Here is an 11,360-nt window from a genome sequence, read left to right on the forward strand (position 1 = left end):
GAGCGCAGTTGCTGTATGGCTGCCACTTGCTATCACAAACCAGAGTACCATGCTGTAAGTAATGCTTACTTCACAGCAGTATCCAAAAATGACAGCACACTGAATCCACTTCTTCTGTCAGGATATGTTTTTATTAAGGGTCAGTATAAACTCCAGAAGAAACTTTGAATCATTTTCATCACTATCTACTCAAAATACAAACAGTCTCTGAACATAGCTGAATTTTTAAATAGTCAGGTTCCAGGCACAATGCAAGTATCCGCCATTTACAAGGCTACCAGGTAATTTAAATTCATGAGTACCTATAAACATGTATTGATGTTCTTAGTGGAGAAATGCAGCTCATATTACAGGGCTAGATAACAGAAAATACTATATACAACATTTTGGCTTTCTTTCATGTCAACAGTTCATTGTAAGTGTAGATGTATGAAAAACATTTAGCATCTAAAAATTCTTTGTATTTAAGCCTCCAGCTAAAAAATAAACTTTTCAGTAATTAGTACGGTAGTGTTTATTTCAAACTTGATACTAATTTTCCCAATCAGTGTTATCAAGCCCATTCATAAGTGCACATTCTATAACAATGATAAATGGAGTATCCACGTAGTTAGAGAGTGAGCTGTATTAGGCAAAATGTTGGAATTCAACAATGGAAGTAGGAATGAGAGGTTCCACATTATGCTAACTTTTCTGATCTGCCTCTATCACCACGGATTTGGTTCTACTTTTATCTGACAAAATGGATTTGCAGTTAGTTTTTCACTCCTTAAACTTTGTTGTGATAGCATTTCCTACTGTGTAGTAACAACCTAAATAATGTATGTTTCAATCCAGCATTTTAGCTGTCTTCAGATGTGGTGAAAACTCTACATGGCTGAGTGAGAAATACCTATTAATGCATGCATAATTTGGAGTATGATTTCTCATGCAAAAGTAAGAATCTGCAGCTCTTACAGAAAACCAACAGGATTCTTTTACTTTGCAAGACATTTTAGACTATGACAGCACACACAATCACACTGTTCTTTCATTCTGAAAGGGACAGTCTTCTACAATGTGCTAAATGATACTCTCTGTTCCAGTCAGTAAGTCTGTTACTCTGAATTGGTTAGCTGTCCCATTCTCCATTATTCTGATCATTGTTCTCCTCTTCTTCAGAATCAGCAGACACTTTCTTAATTCTCTGGATGACTGCCTTAATGCTTCTCTCTAGCTCATTAGTGGATCCTTTACTGACATCTTTCTCAGTATCTCGATTCACTTTTCTTAGTTTAACTCCTTGCCTTATGGCAGAGAGGATGTTATCTTTTAGAGAGGCATACGGATTTGCCTGTTCCACTTTGCGAAGATGAACTTCATTACGTTTTAGAGAGGCCAAAACCTCATCCATGGACCCTGCAACAGATAACAATAGATTTATCAGAAGAAAGAACAAGACAACCACACTTAGAGGTATAAAACCCTACCCAAGTGTTCAGGGTTCTTCCTTTCATCTTTGCTAGAAACAGGAAAAAGAATGGCATGTTCTGGCACAGGTTCTTTCAAGCTTCTGCAACACCAAGCTCTGGAACTACTTTTAAAAAGCAATTAAAGCTTTTATGTCTTGAACTGAGAATCCAATGCCTCTTCGACATTATACAAGGTTATGTTCTAAGAAATTATACACAAAGGAGGATACTTCTTTTTCATTACAACTTTATGGGCTTTCAAAAAAATTTCACTGAACCAAAAAAAATTTCTTGTATTCTGTATTAGAAACAATCTACCATTCCTCCTAGCTTGCTCAGATGCCTGCTGAGACTGTCAATTGCATTTTTGCTCAGCCAAGAGAAAAATGAAAGGATTTGAGTAGAAGGGCTTGAAACAGCACCACTGAAGTCAGTGGGAGCCAGATCAGGCCCTAAGCAGGCAGCTCTTTTCTGTAGGGACTTAAAAAATAATTCCCATTTTACAACACAATTTAAATCTTCAGACCATAAAGGACACCATACAGAGAGCTTCCACTAGTTCTCTTGATACACACTGTAATTTGTGTTTTACTCCTTCTGTCAGATTCTCTGTTGCTAGCTTCAGACCATCAGACAGGGAGGCCGTTTCCCTGGACAGCAGTCGGCTCCTACAGCCCTAGGCCCAGACCATCTGTGCCTCACAGCCAGAAGTATTTTTTGCCATGCGCAGTGCACATAAGGTTATGTGATTAATATTAAACACTTGAAATGTAACATTCTGCTAAATCCTGTGGTACCTTCAGAGACTGAGATGCCAGAAAAGGATCAAGCAAAGATCCACCAAGTTGTCTTACAAAGCCTTCAAGCAAGAAAGTCTTAAGTCTACCAATCAAATGGACTGCCTGGTAAAAGACTAGTCAGACTAACAAATTATAAAATAAGTTCCCCTTGGAAAGCATGTTAACACATTACAGACAATATTTTCAACACCAGAATGTGAACCTCTCCTTGCTTTTCATGTACAAACACACAAGTAGTCAACATGTAACTAAAACCAACCTCTTTATGAAGCTGCTTCAGTAAGTTCTTGTGGCAGTATTTTATCAATTACTATTACAGCAATTAACATGCTGATTTTCTTCATGAAATAGATGTAAACAACTAATCAGATCTCTCCAATAAAAAAAAGTATTTTTCTTATCCAGAAATAATGAACGGACATCAATATTAGACTGTGAATAGCAGTAAATATTAGCTACTAGGAAGGTTGTTCCAGTAGCAATCAGACTACTGTGGTGTACAACTCCTGTTGCTAATCAAAGCTTCTTAGGAGTATCTGCGATAGCGTTATCCCACAGACCTCCCAGACTGATCCACTGGATGCACAGTAGTTTGTCATGGTAACTTGACTGCATCTCAGCCCTTCAGCTGCTTGTACTTCCCCACACCTTGGAAGAACAGAAAACGCTGAACTTTCCTTAGTATTTCTGCCCGTGGTTTGCCTCTTAAGCAAGAGGATACAAAGGCTGTTTAGATGTATTGTGAATAGTCTGAAAAGCAAAAGGAATGTACCATATTTAAAGACATGCTTCATTCTAGCATAAGTTCCACTGAAAAATGACAATAAAAAATTGCTGCCTTCCAACTTAGATCAATCTCCCTGACACAGTCAAAGTATCTGCTTGCTTTAGAGATAAAAATAAGCCTGTTAGCAGGATGTAACCAGTGCAGCCTTGGGAGGCTGCTGAGCTCTATTCTCATTCAAACTACTGTTTCAATTGCTGAGTTCAGCCTTCAATTACACCTGCATGATCTTGCTAACAAAGCAGAGGTGTAGCAGAGCAGAATTTTTTCCCTAGGAATGTTAGCATGCCAAAGCTATCCATCTGCCTTTCAAATCCTGGTTGAATTCTGCATGAATTCTCTTAAGAAACCTTTATTTAGAAACCAAGTAAATTATAAGCGGACACAGGCTGTGCCAGCAGCCCAGCTGCTAGTTCCGTAGTACATAAACCATAAACACTAAAGTGTAGCCTTAGTACAACCACAAATTTACCCACAGTGGTCTTCTGACTGGACAGGCAATTCATCCTCAATCAAAATACCACATCTGATTCAAAAGCTGCAAAACTGTGGCAAGAACAAACCTGGTAATAAAAGTTGCTTCTCACTAAACAACATGAATAAACCTCCTCTCCTTGGGATGTCTTCTGACACCTTCCCACCTGTTACAGCAGTGGGGTTTTCAGCGTTATGAGAAATGCCAGGTCCTGAATTCAGATCTCCACAGAACTAGTAGTGCTGCGATTAAGCATAGTTTAAACTAACTTCTAAGGTTGTACTTAATAAATGTAGGATTCCAGCAGAGATTCAAGTTCAAATGTCCTAAAAGATTGACCTGTCTCATTTGACAGCACTTCCCCAAAAATGCCAAGTCACGCACTCTGAGCATCAGGACCCTGTGAATCGTATCAAACAGGATACACAAACCATTGTTACTCATTTAACACCCTGAGTTATGGTCAGTGTTACTGGAAAGCTTAGTCTAAGAAACCATGTGCAAGAGTTTCATTCTCTTGAGCAAGACTGCACACTATTCCTGTCCAGAACCAGAGGGAAGGAGAACAGAAAAATACAGGAAACAAACTAAAAAACACTAGTTGATGTGAGCCTTCTTACCTACGTAATTATTTATAGACCTCCTGGATAAGTCATCCTGTTTGCACAGTGCAGGGCCTTCTGTGGGGCTATCGGAGCTAAGGGGAAGTGGCTTATTCTCTGTTGCTGATGGTGTCTTTAACTGGAGAGGTAAGGGGGGAGGTGGGGGAGGAGGGGGTAAAGGAGGAGGGGATGGAGGAGGTGGCAGTGAGGATGGAGAGACCATCAATCCCTTGCTGTGCTTTTGTTGCTCTGTGTCACTATCAGCAACAAAAATCTGGACAGGGATATCTGCTGGGGTATTCTGATGTGAAGCTTTTGATTCTTTGGCTTCTACTAGCAGTATGCTCTTTGGCTGCTCCAGAGCTGTCCTTGCTCTCAATGAAGGTGGAGAGGACAATTCTGCAGGCTGCTGAGCGATGCTTCGTGGCAACTTGGGACTGAGAGGCTGAGGACGGGATGTCTTCAGAACAACATGAGCTGGATACTTCTGAAAAACAAACCAGGAGGTCACAACTCCATTGGACTGTCCAAAACATCAACCCCAAAGAGACAAAAAGCCAGAGTACAGACTTGTCCCGCTCACCCGTTCAAGCAGAAAATTCAACTCAGGAGAGATTTAAATTAACATCAAGGTATTCCTTTCAAAGCCATTTCCTCACTTGTATTCTTTGCAACAGGTTCCGCACCTGGAAACTATATCCTTAGTGGATTTAATCCTCTTGACTCACTACACACAATCCTATTTTAGGCTATCCAAATGGTTGTCTCCAATTTGGACCGTGCTCACATGTGAGCTATGGTGACTTCCTGACATTGTGCTTTGACACCATTAAGGACTACTGTAGTTCACAGTACTTGCCTCCCTGAATGTTTTCAGCCTCTCTAGGGTTTTCTGACGTTCCTGGCTTATCCAAGCTTTTTTCTTTTTCTCCTCCTCTTTTTGCTTGTCTCTCTTCTGCATTAAAACACAAGTAAGTGAGCCTTAGTGTGTGAAAACAAGCAGCTGTCAGATCCTCCAAGGCTGCTATTCAGTACTCACTATCTGTATGCTGTGATGATGCTGGAAGCGTTTTTTGCTCTCTTCTGCCTGTTGCAGCCTCTGCCGATGGCTTGCTTCACACTGATCCTGGTAGAACAGCAAAATTCACGCAATCCTTGGTTAGTTCACATTTACTGTGCACTATCTGTGCCATTAACTCTTGCACACAAGCCATGAAACAGCGACCAAGGCAGAGTGTTTGGCTGTGCCAAGAAGGATGGCTAAGCTCAACTAGTGGCAGATGTGAGACCCTGAAGGTGAAGTCTGTAGGACTCCTTCATGGCTAAAGCCAACAGGATCTTTTGTTCTCCTAATTAGCGATAGAGTTATTCATGGTGCAGAGGAAATATACCCAAATTTGAACTGAGCTCTCAGTCTTACACTTAGGTTAAAAGAAGAGAAGAAAGAAAAAGAAAAAAAAAAAAGCAGAAAGAATTTCTGAAGAAGTTTTACCCAGGTACCAGCTGGAGGGAAGGGGTGCAAAGCCATGAGGAAGAATGCAAGAGGGAAGCTAGCAGGGCATTACAAAAATACAAGGCTACTTTCCCCCTGTCCCTTATTTGCCATAGCTCCCAAGTACAAAAGCCAGGGAAGCAAAGGGATTGGAAGCACAATGAATGCCTAACAGTGGTACCTTCCTGTTAGTAACAAGTGCCACAGAGAAGCTGCAGGCTTGAGTATTTTCTCTGGGCGTCGCTATTTGTCACTGTACAGAGGGCGATTATCCACATGGCTGGGTACGCATTTGCAAATCATCTGGCATTTGGCTTTAGTGTTATATAACCAATAGACAGCAATTAAGTGAATGAAAACAGAAGCAAAGGAAGCGTCTGCTGAGGAAGCAGTTGCAAGCAAGAGACAATGATGGCTCACAAACATTTCCAATGTCATTCCCATTTTGTCCAGGCTAGTGAGAGGTAAAAGGCCAGGCAGACTGGAGCTTAAGCTCTGCTCTCTGCCCCTGGAGAACTGTGCAGGTGTAAGGTAAGCTCAGCTCACTGGGAAGGTTCATGAGAGTCAACTGTGATCTCACTTCTGTCTTCCTAGTGTTCTGCTCTGAATGGGAAACAATAGAAAAAACTGCCCTTTACACAGAACTGAGAGGCTGGAGAGAGCTGCAGCAGTTAAATTTTCCCCTCCCTCCCATTCAAAGGATCACTGTGTGGGTTGTTCTGTCACTGCAGTTTCCTTCATTGCAGGCCAGGTTTCCTCCTGTACTGCAGCTGCTTTGCCGTGGCAGCCTTTTACAAAGCCCCAGCCAGCTACAGCGCAGCTCTGGAAGGTTTAAGTGATAGGGGACATATCCTGGGTCACTCATGTAAGTTTGTGCTCTCTTAATAAGCTAGAAAGGCACGTGCACCGCACAGTGGAGTGTAAAGCTGGCTTAAAAATCACATTGCCCCTCTTTCTGTTTGGAGGCCTTGGCACTGAGTGATGTATCACCTTGTAAGCTCCACCCAAAGCTTCCCTAGTTGTTTCCTGTCCGTCCCTCATGAGTCAAGACATCAGCTAAAGAAAATGCACATCTCCAGGACTGCATTTACTTTTTTGTTCCTGAGGTAGGCTCTCCTCGCACAGACAGTCCCACGCTTTGTCTCCAACTGCTTAGTCTTCTGCCTCAGCATCGTCATTTCTGACAAGTTAGCGTAATGTTGTCCCATTGTCTGTTCAATGACCTTGAGCTCCTCAGGATTTTCACATGTATCATAGTAAACAACTTCATCCTGTTTCTCTAAAAAGGCATTTGGCATTTTTTTAAAATCCCAAAGATTGCCACAGTTGTTTAAACATTTAAAGAACTAATGACATTTTAAAAGCCATCGAAGGCAGTGAGTTAGTTATAAAGCGTAATGCTCCAGAGCCGAGCTTGGTCCTTCAAAGTCTTACGCAAACATGTCATGTTACTCACAGGGGTGCTTTGCAGGATCAAATCTATGCTGTTAGCATTTGTTGTTATTTAGCTTCCTCTTTCAAATGTCTCTGTGCTTTAACTCCTACTTTCACCAACTGGATTTTTTCTGGAAAATTGAAGACTGTTCTGATCAACATTGGGTGATTTATTTTGCTATTTACCAGGTTTTAAATACGCAACAAGCAGGAGCAACGTTTACTTCACAGTGTACACAGTAATAGAGAATTCATAAGCACAAATAAGCATAAACAAGACTGGTGCCTAATTTGGTCATAAATATGTTATGAAGAGACACTTAAACCGAAATACAGCAGTACTCAAGTACCATCTAGCTATAATTACCTCTTTTTGTCATTACAGGATGTATTTTGTAATTTCTACATGTTAAGTTACAACAGATTTGTGATGAATTTCAGGACCTATTTCAGCAGCTCACGAAATCACAGTTTCTGCACACAGATCTTGTAACTACAACATCAGTTAAGTATTTTCAATATAAGTTATTCTATATGTTAAACCAGTGCATGCACATATCACAGCTGCTATAAAGATGAGCAACCACTGTGGCTTTTTTTTAAACTTGTGTTATCAAATTAGTGTCTAATTAGTCAGGATACAAAATATCAGATGGTGCCATGGCATCAATGTTTTCCAATGAGGCTTTCTACTATCAAGGCCTGAGCAGTGATAATCATCTTTTTTTTTTTAAAGTGGAAACAGAGCAGGCTATATCACTCCTGTCTTTCCAATACATGCTTAAATATTTGTTTATTCTTACCTTTAATCTGTCTCCTTAAAGTGTCCAACTGTACAATAAGCAGCAACTCTTCATGTTTCAATACTTCAAGCTGTATGTTATATAATTCCAGTTGCGTTTCATAATACTGTATTTCCAGCTCCTCCACTACAGTTAAGTTCTCTTCTTGTTCACTGAGGTACTCCATCTGTATAGCCCCAAACAAAATAAAAAAAAGCATTAATAACAAAATAGGCACACATGAAACATGCATGGATGCACAAATACCTGTAGAGAGCCTGGCCTAACTGGCAGCTGCTTAGGTGCTTTGGTATGGAAACAACAAAACGTTAGAAATGCCTTGGACCAGAAACGCAGGAGCCGAGAGTCTTATTAACCTAAAGTGCAATTTTACCTTAAGTCTACCAGGAAAGACTTCATTATAATCTGCACAAGTAATACTGCTCCTGAAAACAAATCTATATGGTGCAGTACACTACTCTTGAAAAATACATATCAGGTACTCCAAGTCGCAGTTAGGTGGCATCAAATCAAGACAATCAGAAGATTAAAATTAAGTAAGTATCTTTATTTTGCAGTGTCCTCTGAAAATAATAGCCGGTGTTTATCTCCCTAAAATTAACAATTTCAAAGGTTAATATCAAATGCTAACATGACACCTGAACTGTAAAAAAGCATGTATCTCAGCCTTTGCTAAGGGCTCTCATATGTGCAGGAGCAATTTTAAAAAACTGGAGACATGCATTTTTTCCACAACTTAAAACCATGTTGAAAAACTAAGCTGTTTCATAGGCAAAGACTTTGAAGATCAGTCTACTCCCATGACCACTTCAGTAGGTTTTGATCAGCCCTTCACAAAATAGTAACAGAAAAGGAGGCTTTGCAAGGTCTTACGTTTTTCTGAATGTCAGCTCTCTTCTGTTTCAGGCACAACTCTCTTGCCCTCAGATACTGAAGAGTTTCTTTAGCTAACATACATTTCAGGTTTTCTAGTCGTGGCAAAGCTGATGCCCATGTGGTTTTACCAAATCTTTCCTGATCTTGTTCCATCTGTTTGTGCATAGCTGCAGATTAAAACATTGTAATAAGATATGAGAAATACAGTGTACTAATAGCCCTTGTGTTTCTACTATAACTGCAGTACTAAAAATGCTGATACTATTAAACAATTTCTGAAGCTTCTTTAGAAATTACAAGACTAAAAGGCTGGATTTAGGATTTTATATATACACAAGTAAAATACTTCATTGTACCATGAAAACATGCCTTAACACTTACACAGCAAACTACTCAGTTAATACACTGAAATCCTTGAGGCTTGCACATCAATTGTTAAAAGTATGCATGGTTTTTGTTTTGCAGCTGTAAGTCTCAGGCCTTGATAATGTTTGTATGCAAGCCGAATGTAAGTTGTAAACCAAACTGGTTAAAAGATAGAAATCTTAAGTGATAAAATCCTTCTTTCTTAAGCTGGACACTCATCCTAAGGTCAGGGTCTGCAAAGAGTGACCAGCAAAGGTGATCTTGGTTCCCTAAGTCAAGAATTTACACAACCTTCTGTGTAAATCATTCTGATTACCTGCCAGAGCCTTTACAGTCTCCTTGAAGTAGTTCACAGTGATATCCTGAACGGAGCACACAGCATTCTCAGCTCGCTTAGTCCATTCTTCAGCATCTTTCTGCAAAGCTGCTACTCTTTTAGGCCCCAAATTATCATACTGCAAAGATTTCTGCAGGGAGACAAAGTTTTCCGTTATCGACTGGTTACTGCAGAAGTGCAGCCCGCAATATGCTATACTTCGAGACAACTCAAGCAAGGCAGAACATGGTGGCAAACATGACCTTCCCCTCACCTGTCACAAAGTGAATCACTACTCATGCTTATGTATTGCCTTCTTCCTCATTCTCTAGGCTAACTCAGAACCTTTGTTCCCCTATCATGACTTCACACTTAACTTTAGATTAATTTATTTCTTAAAATATTTTTAAACTATCATCTTAAAAATTATGTCCAACACAAGTGTTTTTAGTTGTTACTAAAAGTAACTCAAACCCACTCTTCTACGTGCAATGTTCTCTTCTATTTTTCCCCCACGTGTTGACAGCACATTGCACTGTCAAGTTCTCCCGTTTGGCAGTTCTTTCACACAGAACAGGGATATATAAAAGAAATGTTAAGAGAGTATTTGCAAGTCCACAAAGTGTACATGGGTACAAGACTAGTATTCAAATATATTCTTTTAAAGAATTAAGATTTCAAATGACCCTAAATATCCCTTGGAGGTTTTTTTTTAAATACAGAAACAAACTTCCTGTTTCATCCATGTCAATTTTTACTTTAATTTTCAGTATAGCATACTGGATCTTTTATCTTCACAGATTTAGACCTTCAGTATTCAAGAACCTTAGTCTAAACTTAAAATGTTCTCAAAAAGAGCAGAACAGTTAACAGCTCACTTTAATTTTAACAGACTATTTAAGGAAAAATCAAAACAGTAGCCAGCTGTCTTTTCCAGAGGCATCATAACTTTCAGTATTTGCTTCCAGCTTCTGATGCACATAAAACGAATGCAGTGACAACTGACATGTTTTAATCAGTACTTCTGGCAGGTTGTAGCAGCAATAGAAAGCTGCTCTGTGTTGTAAGGTTCCCTCTGCCTTCTGTTCTACCACCACAATCAAGTTAATCTGGTGCATCAGCATTGCTGGGGGACAGCATTCTGAGTGTCACACACTAATCCCACTGAAGGTGGCACAATGAAGGCTATTTAGATCTCTCACAATTCAGGCTACCAGAGAGTAAACTCCAGAACGGTGGAGTTTGGAGATGTTTTCCTTTAAATTCCTCAAAACAGACAGAAGTGGGACACCAGTAGGAAGACAGCTGCAGTTCTATTCAAGCCAATACCACGGACTCTGAGATCCTCTGAGACTGGTTCTGCCCTAACTCTGAATTTCTCAGTCATGTTTGGTGGCTTGGCAGGGCTAAAAAAGTAGGTACAGACAGAAGTAGGGAATGTTAAGTGATTTGAGTCTAAACTGCTCCAAGAGCAGCTGATGCCCTACTATATGACTTAGCCTTTCACTTTGTAAAGGCAGACCCACCAGGATTTCCAGTTTGTACAGTGTCGCCAGCTCCCGCATATCTCTGAAGGGCTGCAGTAAATACTGGTAGAATTGTGTTGCCATGGTGACCAAATCCTGATAAGCTTCGTCTTCTTCTTCGTAAACCTTCATCAAAGCCACCATTGTGTCAGCATTTTTATGCTGCTGAAGAACCTAGTGGGATAAAAGGTAAATCAGACTTAGCTGCTTTGCATTTGTGTGTGCTGACTGCTGATGAGCTTTGTGGAAAGGACCTGCCATTTGTCATTCAGTGACCAGGCAAGACTTCCCACTCCACAGGAGGTGTACACCAGGCATTCAGCGGCCACCCCTAGCTGGAAATATTTCTAACACCACACTGTTAAAGGCACCAATTGCTGCATATTGCATCGAGAGTCTGCAAGGAGCATTATGCCTAGGGCATCCACCACAGAA

At 40.3% G+C, this 11,360-nt stretch overlaps 1 protein-coding gene across 1 annotated transcript; it reads right to left on the reverse strand.

Moving 5' to 3' along the window:
• Positions 1-1,017: 1,017 nt before the first annotated feature.
• On the reverse strand, positions 1,018-11,093 carry WHAMM (WAS protein homolog associated with actin, golgi membranes and microtubules). The gene is made up of 9 exons (XM_009695110.1): positions 10,926-11,093; positions 9,400-9,550; positions 8,715-8,884; positions 7,842-8,007; positions 6,696-6,883; positions 5,152-5,238; positions 4,972-5,067; positions 4,131-4,599; positions 1,018-1,398 (listed from the first exon to the last, which is right to left on the reverse strand). Exons 1-9 carry the CDS (start codon positions 11,067-11,069, stop codon positions 1,112-1,114), a joined length of 1,758 nt encoding a protein of 585 aa, XP_009693412.1. The 5' UTR covers positions 11,070-11,093; the 3' UTR covers positions 1,018-1,111.
• Between the last annotated feature and the right edge of the window lie 267 nt (positions 11,094-11,360).

The sequence above is a fragment of the Cariama cristata genome, unplaced genomic scaffold (assembly GCF_000690535.1).
Source record: "Cariama cristata isolate BGI_N322 unplaced genomic scaffold, ASM69053v1 scaffold40460, whole genome shotgun sequence".
Taxonomy (NCBI): Eukaryota; Metazoa; Chordata; class Aves; order Cariamiformes; family Cariamidae; genus Cariama; species Cariama cristata.

Coding starts and splice junctions, on each gene's coding strand:
- WHAMM (XM_009695110.1), bottom strand. CDS start 11,069: ATGGTGGCTTTGATGAAGGTTTACGAAGAAGAAGACGAAGCTTATCAG. Junction 9,551..10,925: donor TGTACAAACTGGAAATCCTG/GTGGGTCTGCCT, acceptor GTCTCCCTGCAG/AAATCTTTGCAGTATGATAA. Junction 8,008..8,714: donor GAGCTGACATTCAGAAAAAC/GTAAGACCTTGC, acceptor GGGGCTATACAG/ATGGAGTACCTCAGTGAACA.